The 16,516-nt window shown below is 48.3% G+C and overlaps 5 protein-coding genes across 5 annotated transcripts in view; 1 reads left to right on the forward strand and 4 right to left on the reverse strand.

Annotated features, from left to right (window-relative positions):
- Positions 1–405: 405 nt before the first annotated feature.
- Positions 406–2,666, reverse strand: V8C40DRAFT_243695 (amino acid permease/ SLC12A domain-containing protein). Its single transcript, XM_083215494.1, has 2 exons — positions 1,756–2,666; positions 406–1,668 (listed from the first exon to the last, which is right to left on the reverse strand). Exons 1-2 carry the CDS (start codon positions 2,495–2,497, stop codon positions 770–772), a joined length of 1,641 nt encoding a protein of 546 aa, XP_083073498.1. The 5' UTR covers positions 2,498–2,666; the 3' UTR covers positions 406–769.
- Positions 2,667–2,907: 241 nt separating this feature from the next.
- V8C40DRAFT_243701 (uncharacterized protein) lies at positions 2,908–3,932 on the reverse strand. The gene is made up of 2 exons (XM_083215495.1): positions 3,570–3,932; positions 2,908–3,509 (listed from the first exon to the last, which is right to left on the reverse strand). The coding sequence occupies exons 1-2, from the start codon at positions 3,673–3,675 to the stop codon at positions 3,346–3,348; spliced, it is 270 nt and encodes an 89-aa protein (XP_083073499.1). The 5' UTR covers positions 3,676–3,932; the 3' UTR covers positions 2,908–3,345.
- A 1,765-nt stretch (positions 3,933–5,697) lies between these two features.
- V8C40DRAFT_287030 (Ca2+ transporter) lies at positions 5,698–7,107 on the reverse strand (the record flags this gene model as incomplete). The annotated part of the gene is made up of 4 exons (XM_083222628.1): positions 5,698–5,725; positions 5,808–6,547; positions 6,598–6,681; positions 6,742–7,107. The coding sequence occupies 4 exons, from the start codon at positions 7,105–7,107 to the stop codon at positions 5,698–5,700; spliced, it is 1,218 nt and encodes a 405-aa protein (XP_083073500.1).
- A 689-nt stretch (positions 7,108–7,796) lies between these two features.
- Positions 7,797–9,752, forward strand: V8C40DRAFT_287031 (Ppx/GppA phosphatase family domain-containing protein; the record flags this gene model as incomplete). The annotated part of the gene is made up of 2 exons (XM_083222629.1): positions 7,797–7,984; positions 8,048–9,752. 2 exons carry the CDS (start codon positions 7,797–7,799, stop codon positions 9,750–9,752), a joined length of 1,893 nt encoding a protein of 630 aa, XP_083073501.1.
- Positions 9,753–9,958: 206 nt separating this feature from the next.
- The window catches only part of V8C40DRAFT_287033 (amino acid adenylation), a gene marked incomplete at its 5' end in the record, with an annotated part of 66,075 nt that continues 59,517 nt past the window's right edge, over positions 9,959–16,516 (reverse strand). Inside the window, one exon of the mRNA XM_083222630.1 lies at positions 9,959–16,459. Coding sequence (XP_083073502.1) covers positions 10,061–16,459 — 6,399 coding nt within the window. The 3' untranslated portion in view covers positions 9,959–10,060. The remainder of the gene's footprint in view (positions 16,460–16,516) is intronic.

A 16,516-nucleotide genomic window follows, 5' to 3' on the forward strand; every position in this document is an offset into this window, starting at 1 on the left:
CTTCATCACGGAGGAATGCCAGGACTACTTATAGTAGAGCCAACGAAGATGAACGCATTGGTTCCGTGTTTACCGTCCGACGAACATCCCACAACTCTGAGCACTGCAATACCAGAACGTGCCGACTTCGAGGATATTACAAATATATTCATCGGCGCCATCGCGGTAGACTAAACGTCAGAACGTTCCCATCTCAACCCAGTAGCCGGTAGTCCAAACAGGAGCTGGTAACATAGCAACACTATAGTAAGGCAACCGGCACAACGTTATCTCCTTTAGGACTATCTGTAATGAAAGATGAGGAGCAACATAGATTAACATTTGCCTAAAACGATTGATCTCTGTCAGCTGGTGACGCAGTGGCTCATGTAGAATGGATTGAGCATTGGCCCAATGCGTAATAGCGCGCGTTGTTCCTAGAAGCTGACAAATTTACAACAAGGGCCAGAGTTGCTCAGCTTGTAAGTCCACTTGGATAAGACCCGACCGACCGCCAGATTTCAAAGTCATCTCTTTTTTTCACTAGCCTAAAACATATTGATACGACATTTTAATATCGAAACTAACTTTTGGTTATATATTCATCAACATGGCTCTCATCTAAATCATGAATAGTAAGATGCCCAAGACAACGGTTCGACAACGCCTCTAGCGATCCTAGTAGCTTCTGGCAATATACAATGAGAACATCTTCATCTTGAATCGCTTTTTATATACATTAAAAATTGCGGCGGGATATACAACTAACTCATCTACCTCCGACTCTCAACTATGCCAACCAGAACCACACCTTCTGCAGGAAGTTCTTGGGCACAGGCGGCTGATCCATGGCCTCCATTTCGTCCATCTCCTTCTTGCCAGTAATAACATCAACCTCGGATGTCCTGATGCAGAAGGGTGTTCGCTTCCAGATCTTGTGACCAAGATAAAGCGCAAGGAAGATGGGCAGTGTGATGTAGGCAGCGAGGAAGTCGCTCACGTTCCAGTTGTCACCGATGAAGATTTGGAAACCATTGGTGAGAGTGAGGATAGAAATAACGAAGAGCGCAGCATAGGTGCCGTAAGGCTGCAGGGGTGTCTTGTACGGCAATTCTCCCCAAAGATTGTTGAAAAAGATGGCTTTGCGGAAGCGAAGATAGGTGACCATGATGACAATCCAAGCAAGGAAGCCAGAAATGGTTGAAATGTTGACAAACCAGTTGAAGACGGTGGCACCGGAGTTGTTGACGTTAAGGAAGGCCAGAAGGGAGAAGGCCCAGGTGAAGAGAACGGCAACCCAGGGGACACCCAAGCGATTGGTGAGGGCAAACCACTTGGGAGCCTGGCCGTTGATGGCCATGGAGTATAGAACTCGACTGGCGGAGTAGAGGAAAGAGTTTCCGGCCGACCATGCAGAGGTAAGAATGACAGCGTTGATGATGTGGTTCAGGACAGGAATGCCAGCATTCTGAATGCCGATAACAAAGGGCGAGGCGCTGGCGTTTGAGGCTCCGAGTAGTCTAGGGTCGTTTGAGGGGACAATGATGCCAATGATGAGTGACGAGACACCGTAGAATAATGCCAGACGGAAAGTAAAGCGGCGGGCTGCCTTCTTGAGGTTTCGACGGGGGGAAACGGCCTCTCCGGCGGCGATTGCGATCAATTCTGGGCTGGTAATGAAAGCGAATCCTGTGAAAAGATCGATTGTCAGCTCAGTTGCACATAATTTTTGTGGCTTATAATGGATTTGTGTTTATGAGAGTTGGCCAAACATACCTGCTTTGACAAAGGCGTGCCAGTAGCCCAAGAATCTGCCAGTTGCACCCTTGGCATTGTATTCTACGAATGCTCCAGGGTCGTTCCAATAGTGGAAACCGAGGACATGGTGCTGATTCGGCCCGCCACCAAAGAACAGAACAATGCCAATGATGCAGAGAACAAACAAGGCAATCAGCTTGATCGATGCAAAGATAAACTCCGCCTCTCCAAAGATGGCGGCGGCAAACAAGTTGAGTGCCAACAAGACAATGAGTACGATGGCAATCCAGACGGCAACATTGACATGGGCTTTCCAATAGTCCAGGACAATGGCAGCTGCTGAAGCTTCTGCAGCGACAAGCATTGTGTAGGCATACCAGTAGTTCCAACCGGCAGCGAAACCTAAGCTGGGATCGACAAAGCGGCTGACGTAGTAGGGAATGGTGACACCTCTGAATGGGAGATATACCGTCATTTCTGCGAGGACGTTCATGACGATGTAGACAATCATGGACATGGAAATGTAGGCCATGAAGAGCGGCGCAGGGCCGGTATCTGCGAGGATGCCACCGGATCCCACGAAGAGACCGGTTCCAATTGCTCCTCCCAGAGCCAGAAACTGCAAGTGACGACTCTTGAGACCACGCTTGAGCTGCTCGCCATCGTGGGCAAAAGTGAAGTCGGTGTTGTCACCTGGTGGGCTGGCCTCGATGTTGACGTCGTAGGCCTCGTCGGGCCCGGAGCCGTACTTCTTCTCCATGATTGTCACAGCGCCGGAGTTGACGATGTAATACTAAATGATGGAGAAGGAAAAGAAGAGATAAAAAAGGAATGAGAAAAGGAAAAGAGGAGAAGAGAAAAAAGAGATGGAAAGGTAACAGGGTATAGATATAGAGAGGGCCTGAAGGAGCAGGAACCACAGCGAATGCGGCAACCACCGCCTTGTTTATCGCTGGTCCAGCGCTTTCAAGGCCCTAAAGAGCACCCTAGAGAGCACCCTAGAGAGCAGATCCCCGGCACATTGACGCCTCTGTTAGCTGTTTTCAGCGTAGTTTGCTGCGGGGGGCCAAGGGACAGGGAGCGGGCGTTGAGGATGGAGGTACCGGTACTTGGCCGGGCTGTTTGGGATCCATGATTCGTTCCATGCGACGGTGGGGAGATGGATGTTGGGTTCACGTTATCACCAGACTGGGGCCTGAATTGGGGGGATGATGATCAAGATAAGAACGTTATCTCTTCATCTTTTCGTCTTCTTTTCCATGTTCTCTCTTTGGTGTTTATCTCCCCATGCTGTACAGTAGCTGAAGCTGAAATACCATCATCAGTCCCCCTCTGCTCAGTGCCTTAATTGCGGTGTACATGTACGGGCTTTCGCTTGGTGGCGTCGGCATTTATTTCCCCGAGCCCCATCTGGCTTATCTCTCCAATCCTTTTCTTGCATCTCCCGCCTCGAGCAAACTTGAAGATCGAAGGGCGTGGCCGCGTGCGGAAATGTTCCAGAACGCGCCCAGCTGGACAAGGAAAAGGAAAAGAAAATTCTTCTGACGGCTGATTGATGCTGTGCCTGCGTCGAAATGCATTAGTGGCAGCCTTGTTTGCATGTGAGTTTCATCCCGGCCTGATCTGCTGGGCGCATGTGCATGTACATGTACATTTGGTGTTCTGACTCTCCTCTCCACCCACTTGACAAAGTTGCGAATGCTTATCTTTTCCCGTCTCTCTTGTCACAGGCGAGGATGGGGAACTGGATGCGGAGAGGAGAGACGGATTGACTAGGGTGGCAGAGACATGATTCAGTTGCGCGCCAACATGGCACATCAGCTGTTACGTACAAAGATGATCAACCTTGGAGGTTTGTGCCACCCCACTTGGCGAGAACAGGATAAGATCGAGTGGTAGCGCATGAGAAGAGTCTCGTCTCTTCTCCCTAATGGGCATATTGGTCCGAGTATGATGATGATTGCTGAACAGGTACTCGTACGGAGGACAGGAGACTGATATTGTTGACACTAACTCTACAGTAGCAGTGGTTACATCGTCAGAATAAGCTTGTGATTATGGCCTCACCTTTCCACAGGCCACAGGCCACATGTAATCTTGGCATACGGTTCCTCTCTCTCTACAACAGCTGAACTCAGCCCAGTCGCCAAGGCTTCCTTCACGCTGGCTTTCACTCTTATCATGGAGCATTGACGAGAGCCGGCACCAACGAGCACACCAAGGTGAAAAAAAATCTCCACAACACTCCGTCCAATGTCCACCTTACATCCTACGCAAGGCCCCGTAAGGCTATTCAGCTTCAAGCACAATCAAGCCATCCAGGCGAGCCGACAAAAGCCGTCGGCCGAATCTCTCCTCGTATCGTCCTAAAAAGGGCGCGCGTGCGCCGCTTTGACCACAATCCTTCACGTATCAAACTTGCGCATGGTGTACGAGGGAGAAAAAAAAAACGGTCCTCAGCCACTGAGATCCCGTTTGCCACCATCATGGTCCACTTGGGTTGTTCTTTAGTTGGGGAAAGATTCCAGAAGCTGGCACTAGCCCGTGGTTCGACCGCCTCCAAAGCCCCTCATTCCCCCAGGTTTCCCCAAGTCCATCATCTCCAACCATCGAATCTGGGCCAGAAGACGGGGGAAGCGAGAGCTGGGGTATGTCGAAATCAGCCCATGAGAGATTGAGCTGAAGACATGCGGTCATATGGTTCCCTTTACGCGATGAACTAGAAGATCACAAATGCCTCACTTCTCGAGAGCGGGCCCTCATGATCGAATAGTGTGTAGATATTCATAGTCCAGCTTATGCTCTCGGTCAGTACATTAGCGAGTCACGCAATCCAGACGGCGCAGATATACACCTCCAGGGCTGTAGTATTACCTTTTTGATACTGGATTCCACCGAGATACTAGCCTCTTTTGCGTCAGCTTCTGATCGGAGCTGTTACACATCAGTCCGTGTCTTCATATTGCGCAGTTGAGCTGCACCTGCTTTGGTCCCGAAACCGGCATGTCCCGACCAGTTGTCGCCTTGTTCCGGAGAACATAACGTTAGATGTGGAGATGCAGATAACAATCTGTTTGATCATATGATTCGTCCCAAGCGGCCATATCACGTCAATTGCTGGATAGACGTTTATCCCTTGCTGTCCATGAGTCCAGCTGTACTCCGTTTTGTGAAATACATACACCCAGTACGTAGGCGGACACTTGAAAGCCCTTCCCCAGTGATAACATATATATGTAATCCAATGATAATTGGAGATATTGACTAGGAGTTGAAATGCTCGTGGAGGCATTGTCCGCCGAAAGCCGTATGCAGCCGTCTTCAACATTGCCTAATGCCGGCCAACTACCTAGCTTCTAGTGGCTTTTGCCTCCTTCTAGAAGACCGAGTGTTGAAGATCGGCTTACCTGTGACGGACTAGCCATTCCGCTACTCACCTAGGTCCATGTATGTTGATGCAACTAGGAGGCCGAGAAACGCCTCAATCTGAGAAAGCTAGAGGGACTGCTCCGACAGCGGTAGAGTTTGTATCGTTAAGCGACCAGCTGGTCATCCGGTAACGCGGCATAGAACTATTATTCCTAGATAAGATGGTATGGAGCATCTGTGGATCAGGAATGAACGGCCTCAATCGTCATATGACTGGTCGTGGCGCCCGGATAACATATAGACATCCAGGGCGTGCTCAGTAAAACTTCGGTCTGCAGTATAATCTCACATGTGGTTCCATAAGCATGTGTAAAGATGAGATTACACAGTACATCAAGCCCAATTCCTACTAGGCCTCACATTAATACAGTTGCCCCATAATTCGTGCTCTTCTTCAGCTACGCTTTGGAGATTTGCATGCAGAAAAGAACCGCCCTCCACAGTGCAAGAATCTGTTTTGCAGCTTCACTCAGATATCATTGCAAGAGGCCTACAAGAAATTGACATCTCCATTCGGAGTCTCCTGATGCGTTAGAAAGAGAATGACAGTATCAAATACCTGGAGATATAAGCAATTAGCTGGGGCGTATATGGGGCAGAATAGTCAAAAAAGTGGGAAAAAAGGGGCCAACAAAACTGACGTGACGAGACACATGGCGCCCTCCAAGTAATCACTTTTGCCGTCTCGGCATAGCTCGGCTACTAGTAATGTGCCAAGGAAGATGGAAATCGTCTCCAAAGTAGGGAAATGCAAAGTCATAGGGGGGCTGGATTGAGCTGCCCATGAGAAGAGGACCAACGCCGGCGTAATGAACAAGGCGACATTCATGCTTCGGCCGATTGCGAATTCGAGCGCCGTCGTCATGTGATTGTTATATGCGGCTACGATGGCTTCAATTCGACCTGGTCCGTCGGTTGCCAGCGGTAAGAAGACAAAACTGACTGCTCTGCTGCTGATAAAGTGGGAATCGGTCACAGAGCTCAAGGTACGCATGAGGAAGTACGAAGACATCGAAGCCAGGCCCAAAACGGAGATGAGAAGAATACCTTCAACGATTCCAAACACTACTCGACTTATATCGGAGCTGTCAGTCAAGACGGGCGGTGTACTTTCCAGGAATAGCTGGCGATGTGATCTCCATCGGTAGTGCTGGTATATAACGAAGAGAAATAATAGGGCTAGGGATACTGAATGCGACATGCGTACCAAATTGTCTTCACAGTCGGGATCGGCTCTGCAGTGCATCTCAGAGATCGCAGACGGAACAACTAAAGAGGTCGACGCAACTATCATAAGAGAAGATGCTGTCGTAGCAAAAGCTGCGTTAAATATGAGCTCGCGATTGTGAATGCTTCCAACCAAGAAACACCACCCCACAACCTTTTTGCGTATTAATACTTGGAAGTGAAGAGGGCATTAACGTAACTTACGAGAAGCAGATTGGCCAAGACGCTTCCAAGAATACAAGATTGTGCAATATGAGCGGCGCCGTGCTGAATGGCGGCAACTCCTACCTGATCGTTGGTGAGTACCTACATACTTCACTGACATCACCGATTAAAAGAAACACATACAATTAACAAGGGTGCATTATCGAGTATTGCATGTAAGAATCCTCCTCCCATAGGGCCTAACATGGATGACAGCTGGCGGATCTTCCGAAGATTTAACTTTGAGAGCGGAATGATGGCCAGAAAATTGAACCAAAAGATGAGCTCTGGGCTTCTATTCTGGACACCATATGTTATCCCCAAAGGAATAAAGACCAGAAGCAGATTGGAGTAGCTGCCAGGGGTGAGCAGCTTCAACACGATCCGAAGATCTCGACGGCACGTGTCGGAGCCTCGCAAGAGAAGAGATTGCTCGTCAACATCTTGGCTGATGACCGGAGCCGGTAGGGCGGTGTCAGAATATCTGAGATTGGACGAAGAATTCTCCATGTGCTTCAATGTACGATATTAGGCATCCCTTTGTGTCAATTCATGGTGATTTTGGAGGTCGAGTTGTATCGTGGGTTTGAGGCACGAGACCTGACCTATACCCGTAATTATGAATGAACGTTGCTGAGTGAGTGGCGTGAGGGGGGAGAATTGAGTTTCCCTTGATTTCCTTTTACGTTGACTTTTGCCATCAGCGAACGACGGGTTTCTCATGTTAGCTTTCGCATCAACTGTCACTCACTGATTGACCCAATAGTGCGATTGGCTGGAATTTTAATCGAGGCTGAATCCGGCGTCCAGCCAACAATCTCCCCGCATTGTCATAAGTGCATTCGTAAAGCTGTGAGAGCTTCATCAATCCTATCCAGGCCTAAAATACAATCGATTACAACCCCTCGGAGTCTTCAAATTTGGTAACCATGGCACTGTCAACATGAGAACCACCTATCACGATGACATATTCCGATAATACTAGAATAATCGATACATTGTTAGAGAATATGCCTAATATTCGCAGGTTCACCTAATCTATGTGACGTCACTGAGGCTTGAAACTATGGCGAGCCCATTGAAATAAAGTTTCATCTTTTCAGCTGTATTTATAAAGACGATAAAGTTCTCCATGTGACGGAATTTTGTAGAAACAAAATATTATTTGGTATTCCTGACAAAAACGGTCAAAAGCCACTATGGATATCTGGGGCTTTGAAGATCTAGGAATTATATCTGATTTCGAGGAAGAGGAAGAAGCGAACGAATCATGTCCTGGAAACTGGATGAAACCCACCATGCCAGCATCTCATAGAGATGGCGACAGGCCTCATCCTCCATGGGAAGGGCACCGAGACAAACTTGTCGGCATTGTGGATATGGGAAGGTAAGCCGTCGTCGCTACCAAACTCCTATAGTCCGTTTACTAACGACTGCGATGTGTCTCCAGCAACGGTATTCGCTTTTCGATTACGGATCTATCTGCTGGGTTGGCGCGTATTCTACCGACGGTGTTGGCCTATCGATCTGGTATATCGCTTTACGATTCCCAATATGATCCTGAGACGGGGGAACAGATTCCTATCCCAGACGATGTTATTGCCGACGTGGTTACACTCTTTAATCGTTTTCTCATTGTCTGCCATGACATGGGAGTTGACAAAAAGAATATCCATATTGTTGCAACAGAGGCCACCCGCAAGGCTCTCAATTCAGCCCAGTTTATAGAGGTTGTCAAGGAAAAGACTGGGCTGTCTATCGAGATGCTGCCCAAGGAAATTGAGGGCCAGATCGGAGCGCTGGGAATTGCGAGCGGTTTCACCAAATTGTCCGGGCTTGTGATGGACCTGGGAGGTGGCAGCACCCAAATCACTTGGATGGTCAGCCAAGGAGGCCATATCAGAATTAGTCCTCTGGGGAGCTTTAGTTTCCCGTATGGCGCGGCTGCTCTATCCAGACAGCTTCGTGATCTGCGGAAGGGCAAGAAGAAAGATGAAGGGGAAAAAGCTGTTGCTCAACTCCGACAGGAAATGGTTCAGAAATTCAGGGACGCTTATGATCATTTGCAAATTCCCGAAACTATGATCGAAAAGGCCAAAGAACAGGGAGGCTTTCGTATCTACCTGTCTGGCGGTGGGTTCCGAGGTTGGGGCTATCTGCTTCTATATCTCAACCAGTCCCACGGCAAGCATTATCCAATCTCTGTTATAAATGGATACACAGTCGGTAGAGAACAATTCGAAGACACAGATACTGTGAAACAGATTGCAAAGGCAGCAAAGGATGTCTTCCGGGTCTCGGATCGTCGCCGGGCACAAGTTCCCGCAGTCGCATTCTTGGTGAATGTCTTGGCTGAAGCCATTCCTCATGGAATCAGGGAGGCTCACTTTTGTCAAGGTGGAGTGCGAGAGGGATATCTCTTCAGGACTCTAAGTCCTGAGGTCAGAGAACTCTCCCCGCTGTCAGTCGCAACGCAAAATTTTGCACCGACTTCCTATCGCACTATCCAGGAACTGCTCAAGAGTGCCGTCCCGAAACCGTCGAAGAACCAAACAAAGAGGTTTCCCGAGGAATTCGGAGATCATGTTCTCGATTCGTTTGCCAACGTCATGTATGTGCACATGTTCATGTCCAAAGAGACAGCATCAACGAGTGCGCTTTACTCAACCAGCGTTGGGATCATGTCGTCCGCCCATGGAGTGTCTCACCAAGACCGCGCCAGACTTGCGCTGATGCTTGAATCTCGATATCGTGGAGAATTGCCGCCACGCGAGATGGAATTCCGCGAAGCACTTCGCTCTCTTATTACACCGGAAGAGGTGTGGTGGACTACTTATTTAGGCAGAGTTGGGTACATGATCACACGACTGTATCCATCTGGAGAAATTGACACTGCAAAGCCTCGGGTTGTATTTTCTGCTGAGTGGTCATGGACCATGGGGAAGAAGAGGAACAAGGAGGGACTTGTCTTGACGCTATCAGTGCAGAAGCTGAAAAACGATCCTGCACATCTCAAGAAAGCCCTGGAGGATAATGTCAAAGTGATTCAAAAAGTTGGTAAGAAGAAGCGCTGGATAGGAAAAGACGATCCATGGGGTATGAAGGTGAAGGTACATGTCGTTGAAGAGGGAATTTTGGAAACTCCAGACTGTTAATGTTGGCTAAGCGAGACCGATCTATACTAGCTGTATTAATACGATGATAGTTCATTTATTCACGTGGATCAAACATAATTTTACATATGGCACTGATGAACTATGAGTGAACGACTTTAATATGACTAAACTACGTATCAATTGTAGAAGCTCAATAAGCTTCAAGATCTAGCAGAATAGAATGCACTGAATAAATGAGTGAATCAGTGCGAAGACAAGAATGGGGAAGTAAAGAGACAAAGGAAAAGAAACAGAAAAACAGAAAGATAAGAAATCCAAGATCCATTCACATGCAAACTCAAAGCCCTTTAACCATGTATACGCTGGAAAGTACCAGCGCGACGAGGCTTAGCAAAACCGTCAGTAGACGACTGGATGAAACCAATTTCCATCAGATAGCGCATGCTCATTTTAACAGCCATGTGCCACTGCTCATGCTCAGTGCCCTCGATCTCAATTTCTTCAGCAGACCGAACAAGGCCAAGGTTACCAAGGAAGTGCTGCACAGGCCATAGGGGATGCTTGTCGCCAATTTGGTTCATTGATTCCAAGGCTCGGTGAGTCCATTCATCTGAAGGAAGAGGCTCGCAAGGAACGTCAAGCTCCTTGTTGATGAGATCCCAGAAGACTGTAGCTGGCATACCGCCATTGACACCGACGAAGGGTGCGATGCCTTCCTTTGTGTATAATTGGCTGAGCACAGATGATGCAACAGTAGTAACGTCAACGACAGAGAGCCAATGCTCTTCCGGCTCCAAAGGATAGGCGCGAAGGGATGCTGCGGTAGAAACAACACGCCACAGCATATCATCCACATTAGCTACACCAGTCTCGGGCGATCCAATGATGCGGCCGGGTTTGAGAGTAGAAACACGGTTCTGGTCAGCGGGGAGAGTATTGATAACCTCTTGAATAACGCCCTCGGAGACAAATTTGGTCTGAGTGTAGCCAGTGGTATGACCGAGATACTGCGCGAGAAGAGTTCGATCCTGAGTAGGATCAGACTTGATACCACCGGAGACGAAGACAAACTTGGTAGAAGCAGAGGAGTTGACAGCAGCCTTGAGGAGATCGATAGTGGAGTCAACATTGGCAGCACGCATCTTGTCATAGTCGGCATTCCAGTTTACGATGGCACCGTTGTGGATGATGGCATCGACATTGTTGTTAGACTGTCCGGCTAGGCGTGCCCACTGCGCATCGTTGAGGCCCATTCGCTTCTTGCCCAAGTCACCACACCAGACCTCGATCTTACTCGTGTAACCTTCACGCCACCAGCCAGCAATCTTGGCAGTTTCGCGGATACGGTCTAGGCCGTGGTCGGCAGACTTGGATCGCACGAGAGTTATGATTGAAGCAATGGCATCGTTGGAGATGAGTTGTCTGAGGATCTCTTGACCGAGGAAGCCTGTAGCACCAGTGAGGAAGACAACAGCTTGGTCGGGCAGCTCGGTTTTAGGATGGGCGGCAACATTGAGGGCACCAGTATCTAATACAGAACGAGAAAGGGACGAAATTTCAGCATTGAAGTCGATGCTGCTCAACTGCTCCTTTTCTTGTCCGGCGAGTTCATTGTCGATGTGCTTGGCCATATTTGCAATCGTGGTGTGCTTCGAGTTAAGAAGGGACATGCCAAGGGAAACACCATACTGGTTGAGGATAACCTTGGAAATGGTAACAATGCGAATAGAGTCACCACCGAGGCTATAAAAGTTATCATCTACACCAATAGTATCGTCAGGAAGGTCAAGTGTAGTGGCCCATTGGTGTCGAATCCAGAATTCAATATCACTCGAGCAATCGCGGAAAGGTACACGTTGGACGGCGAGGTACTTCGAGAGATCGTCAGTCGTGTGATTGGCAATAGATGCGAGAAGGATCTTTTTATCCAATTTGCCAGCAGAATTGTGAGGCATGTGGTCAACAGGAACAAAGTATGTGGGGACCATATGGCTAGGCAGAGAGGAGCTGATGGTAGTGACGATATCAGAGAACATTTCACGAAGCTTGTCCGTAAGTTCTGTCAAGTGAGCCTCCATCGAAGCGCTCTCGGTCTCTTGCCTTGAGTTGAAGCATATAAAAGCAAGGAGAGAATCGCGGCCATCCTTTCGAGTAATGTCAACAACAGCATGTTCAATAGTTGTGTTGGAACGCTTGACGTGGTACTCAATTTCTCCAAGCTCTATACGTTGGCCGCGAATCTTGACCTGAGCATCCTTTCGACCGATAAATTCGATAGAGCCATCTGCAAGATAGCGAACTAAGTCGCCAGTCTTATAGAAACGGCGCTCTCCCACATTGGCGTCAGGTGGCAACCATTTTACCTCTTCAATAAATGACTCTCTAGTCTTCTTTTCTTCGTTGATGTAGCCGCGGGCCAGGCACGAACCTTGCAGCAATAACTCACCAACGCATCCGATTGGCATAAGCTGATCATGGTTATCGGGATTGACGATCCAAACACCGTGAGTAAAGCTGCGGCCGATGTTGGTAAGTGGGATGGTGTTGGTAGAAGAACATGTGTGATTGGTTGAAACAACACACGCCTCTGTTGGACCATATATATTGTGAAGGTCTACCTTGTTGACCCAAGTCTCGATGACATCTCTTGAAGGGGCTTCGCCTCCAATAAGGATGGTCTTCATTCTAGGAATCTGCGCCGGAGATAAAGTCTTGATAAAAGTAGGTGTCAAGAATGCATGATTGATGCGCGCCTCACGAATGAAAGCTGCAGTGTTGTGCATACGTTCATCCTCAGTTGGTATGCAAACAGTAGCACCTGCAATGAGCGAAGTGAAGATTTCAATAATGCAACCATCAAATACATAGTTAGAAAATTGAAACATCCTTGAGTCCTCGTCGATTGCAAAGGCGTCACGTTGCCTGAGGAGCGCCGCGGAGACACTCTTGTGTTCGATAATGATACCCTTTGGCTTACCAGTTGAACCAGAAGTAAACATAACATAGGCGGCGTTATTGGGACCTGGCATCGTAAAATCCTGATCGATGGTATCGATGGCGGAAATAGAAGCAATCAAAGATGAAGAGAGCTCGATCGTGTTCTTGACCATGTCCTGACAGCCAGAGGCAGTCATCGGTGACACAATCATGAACTGGGCGCAAACTTCGTCAATCAAAGCCAAGCGACGGCTTGCTGGATGTGATGGATCAAGTGGAATGAAAACGCCACCCGCTTTGAGAATACCCAACATCACTACGATAGTCCACATAGATTTTTCAAAGCAGAATGGTACAATGGTCTCAGGTCGGACACCCAGACGACTGAGGTACACAGCAAGCTTAGTTGTCAGATGGTCAAGCTCGCCATAGGTCATGCTTCCTTCACTGCTGTAAAGGGCTTCGTGATCTGGTCTACGAGCAGCCTGTTTGGAGAAGAGATCGTGCAGAGTGGTGTTGGCAGAGTCATAAATTTCGTCATTCCACTCAAGCTGCTTTTGGAGGTCCCAAGATCCAGCCACGTCAATATTGCCGAGCAATGTCTCTTTTTGAGCAACAAGTTGGTTGGCGACATTGCTGAATTGCTCAGAGATGGATGAAGCTTGGAACTCTGTCACAACATTGGAATCGTAAATAAGTAACAACTCGAAATGGCTATCCATGATAATGATTTGAAGGACCAATGGATAGTTGGAAAAGTTCTGCAAAGAGCTCTCGGCGGAATACTCAGAACTGGCGGGCAATAAGATAACATCAGTACCAGCCACTTCGTTCTCGTCTGCAGTCTGCTGCTGAGCAGGTTGAATGCTAAGCAAGCTAGAAAAGTCGCATGCTTGCTTAGCCTCAGTGCTTAGAGTAGCGATGTTTTGGAGACCAAATTGCTCATACGCAACCATTTCTGAGGCTTGTATTTGCACCTTATGCAAGAACCGTGAGGTTGGTTGATCCTTGTCAAGACGGACGCGGACAGGAATAGTGGCAACCATAGGGCCAGGCATGGAGTCTAACCCAGAAACAGAGGCGTGACGGCCAGAGACTGTTGTACCGAAACATACATCATCAGTGCCACAGTATTGAGCTAGAACAATTGACCAGGTAGCTCGCATAATGGTGGCCTTGGTGATAGAAGTGTTGGTTAATCTTGGGAAGTTGACAGATTTTGATAATATTCGGGTCACATTGACGTCGCTATCTGTAGCAGCTAGTTGCTGGTTGACGGCCGGGAATGAAGCCGGCTTGGCATCGTGAAGTTGCTGTTTCCAGTATTCTGCAGCATCATCCTGATCGATGTTCGTCGCGTATTTGACGAAGCGGGCGAAAGGCTGCAGAAGAGGCATCTCCGTGCCGAAGTAGGCGGCATAGAAAGTGGACATGATAAGTGGTTGTGTCCAGCCATCATATACAGAGTGGTGAATATGCCAGGCAAAATAGCTATTACCGCCATCCTCGATAAGAGCATAGCGGCAGAGACGAGAGCCATAGCCCATGTTGAAAGCTTGGATTGCATTTTGCATATAAGACTGCAGCGACACATCCTCGGTAGGTTCCCACAAAGACTCTGTACTGTATTTGATCACAGCTTGGATAGACTTGAGGCCAACAAGAACAATAGAAGTTCGGAGATTGGGGCAGGCCTTGACAGTCTTGTCCCAAGCTGCCCTGAACTTCTCAATGTCGACATGGTCAGGGATACGGTACACGTGCTGCGCTGTATAGGAGCCTGGCTGTTTGACAGATAAAGCCATAAGACCTTCCTGCAGTTTAGTGGTAGGATAAGCATCCTCAACTGACTGAGTGGTAGAGAGGTTACATTGCTGCTTGATTTCGCGAATGATAGATTCACGCTCAGAAGGGTAAATCAAGCTGAAAGGCTGGGCCTCATACGTGTCGGTAACATAACCAAAACTGGCAGTTGCGGCGACTGAAGATAGTCTGGGGTCGGCGAAAATACTTGCCACAGTGATTTGGATACCATGCTCTTGAGCAAGGGTAACTAAATGAATGGCTGAGATAGAGTCGCCTCCGATTTGAAGGAAGCTATCGTTCTTGCCAATCTCCTCTTTGGAAATTTTAAGAATCTCGGCCCAGAGATCTCGCAGCTTGAATTCCATATCAGTTGTCGGCTCAGTCTTGTCTGTTTTGCTAGGAGCGAATGTGGCAAGCTCCTCAGATGATAGAGAGCTCGCAAGAGTTTGTAGCTGCTTTCTATCAAGCTTCATAGACGTGATAAAAGGCATGCATTGGAGAGGGAGAATGATACTGGGAACCATGTAACCGGGGAGAGTGGCTTTCAGGCTCTCTCTCAGACCACCAAGCGTTGATCTCATTGCATCATTGGAGGCAAGTAGATTAAGGCGCAGGTCGTCAGTGACCCATTCTGCGCTCCCATCGTCGACAAATGAGATAAAAGCAATCAGTGCATCACCAGCCTGCCTATGAAGAACATCAACAGCGACGTGGCGCACACTCTTAACTGATTGAGTAATGGTGTACTCGATCTCACCAAGCTCAAGACGCTGCCCTCGTAGCTTGACTTGAGAGTCCTTTCGCCCGAGGTACTCTAATTCACCATCTGCGTTATAGCGGACAAGATCTCCGGTGAGGTAGAATCGCTTTGGCTCGTGTAGGAGAGAAGATGGAAGCGAACCAATTTCGCTGACGAATGACTCTTCTGTCCTTACCTTGTCATTGAGATAGCCGCGAGCCAGAGCATGACCCTGAAGGACAAGTTCACCTATACAGCCTATAGGCGCGAGCTTGTTGTGATTATCTGGTTCCACAATCCAGCAGGCACCATTGAAACTAGACCCAATAATGCGAGGAGATTCAACACTGGATTTGAACATATGTGTAGTGGCGTAATTGCAGGCCTCAGCAGGTCCGTAACCGTTAAACAGAGTAATGCGGTCAACCCACATCTCCAGAATGCTCTTAGAAGCAGCTTCACCACCGAGAACAAGAGTCTTTAGGTGTGGCACCTTATCTGGCGTAAAGGTTCTTACAAAAGACGGCGTCAACATGGCTGTGTTAACCCTGGCCTTGTGCATAAAGTCGGGAGCGCATTGAAGGCGCTCATCATCATTAGGGATACAGATGGTTCCACCAAAGGCTAATGGTCCAAAAATCTCACCAAGACTACCATCGAAGATGTAATTGGAGAACTGGAAGATTCTCGACAACGGGGAAAGGTTATAAACCTTGCCATATCCAATGGTTGTAGAGCTGAAAGAGCCATGCTGCATGACAACACCTTTTGGTTTGCCCGTCGATCCAGAAGTAAACAAGACATATGCCGTGTTCCTCGGTCCAACCTTTGGTAGAACCTTGGGAGTAATAGAAGTGGCAAGTTTGCTTATTACACTAGGTGACAACTCGACGACATGCGCAGCCATACCAGCGCACGAGGCGATAGCATTAGAAGACGCGATGAGCACGCGAGCATTAACTTCCCTGGCTAATGTTTCACGGCGACTGATTGGATGCGACGGATCAAGAGGCACAAAAGCGGCGCCTGCCTTGAGAATAGCGAGGATCGCGACCACAGCCCACATTGATTTCTCGAAGCAGAACGGTACTACTGTTTCTGGGCCAACATTCAACGAGCTCAGATGTGTAGCAACAATATCGGTCAAATGATCAAGTTCACCATAACTGAGGCTACCTTCTGAAGAATAGATGGCCTCGTGATGCGGGCTGTTAGAAGCATGCTCAGCGAATATGTCGTGAAGGCAAGTGTGGATGAAATCAGGCTTTTTGCTGTTCAGTTGCACAGCCTGTTGGACATCCCAAGGCCCTGAAACACACAC

This window comes from Trichoderma camerunense (genome assembly GCF_050948025.1).
Source record: "Trichoderma camerunense strain CBS 138272 chromosome Unknown V8C40scaffold_8, whole genome shotgun sequence".
NCBI classification, from domain to species: Eukaryota; Fungi; Ascomycota; class Sordariomycetes; order Hypocreales; family Hypocreaceae; genus Trichoderma; species Trichoderma camerunense.

Coding starts and splice junctions, on each gene's coding strand:
- V8C40DRAFT_243695 (XM_083215494.1), bottom strand. CDS start 2,497: ATGGAGAAGAAGTACGGCTCCGGGCCCGACGAGGCCTACGACGTCAAC. Junction 1,669..1,755: donor GCACGCCTTTGTCAAAGCAG/GTATGTTTGGCC, acceptor ATCTTTTCACAG/GATTCGCTTTCATTACCAGC.
- V8C40DRAFT_243701 (XM_083215495.1), bottom strand. CDS start 3,675: ATGCCCATTAGGGAGAAGAGACGAGACTCTTCTCATGCGCTACCACTC. Junction 3,510..3,569: donor CTCCAAGGTTGATCATCTTT/GTACGTAACAGC, acceptor CTGCCACCCTAG/TCAATCCGTCTCTCCTCTCC.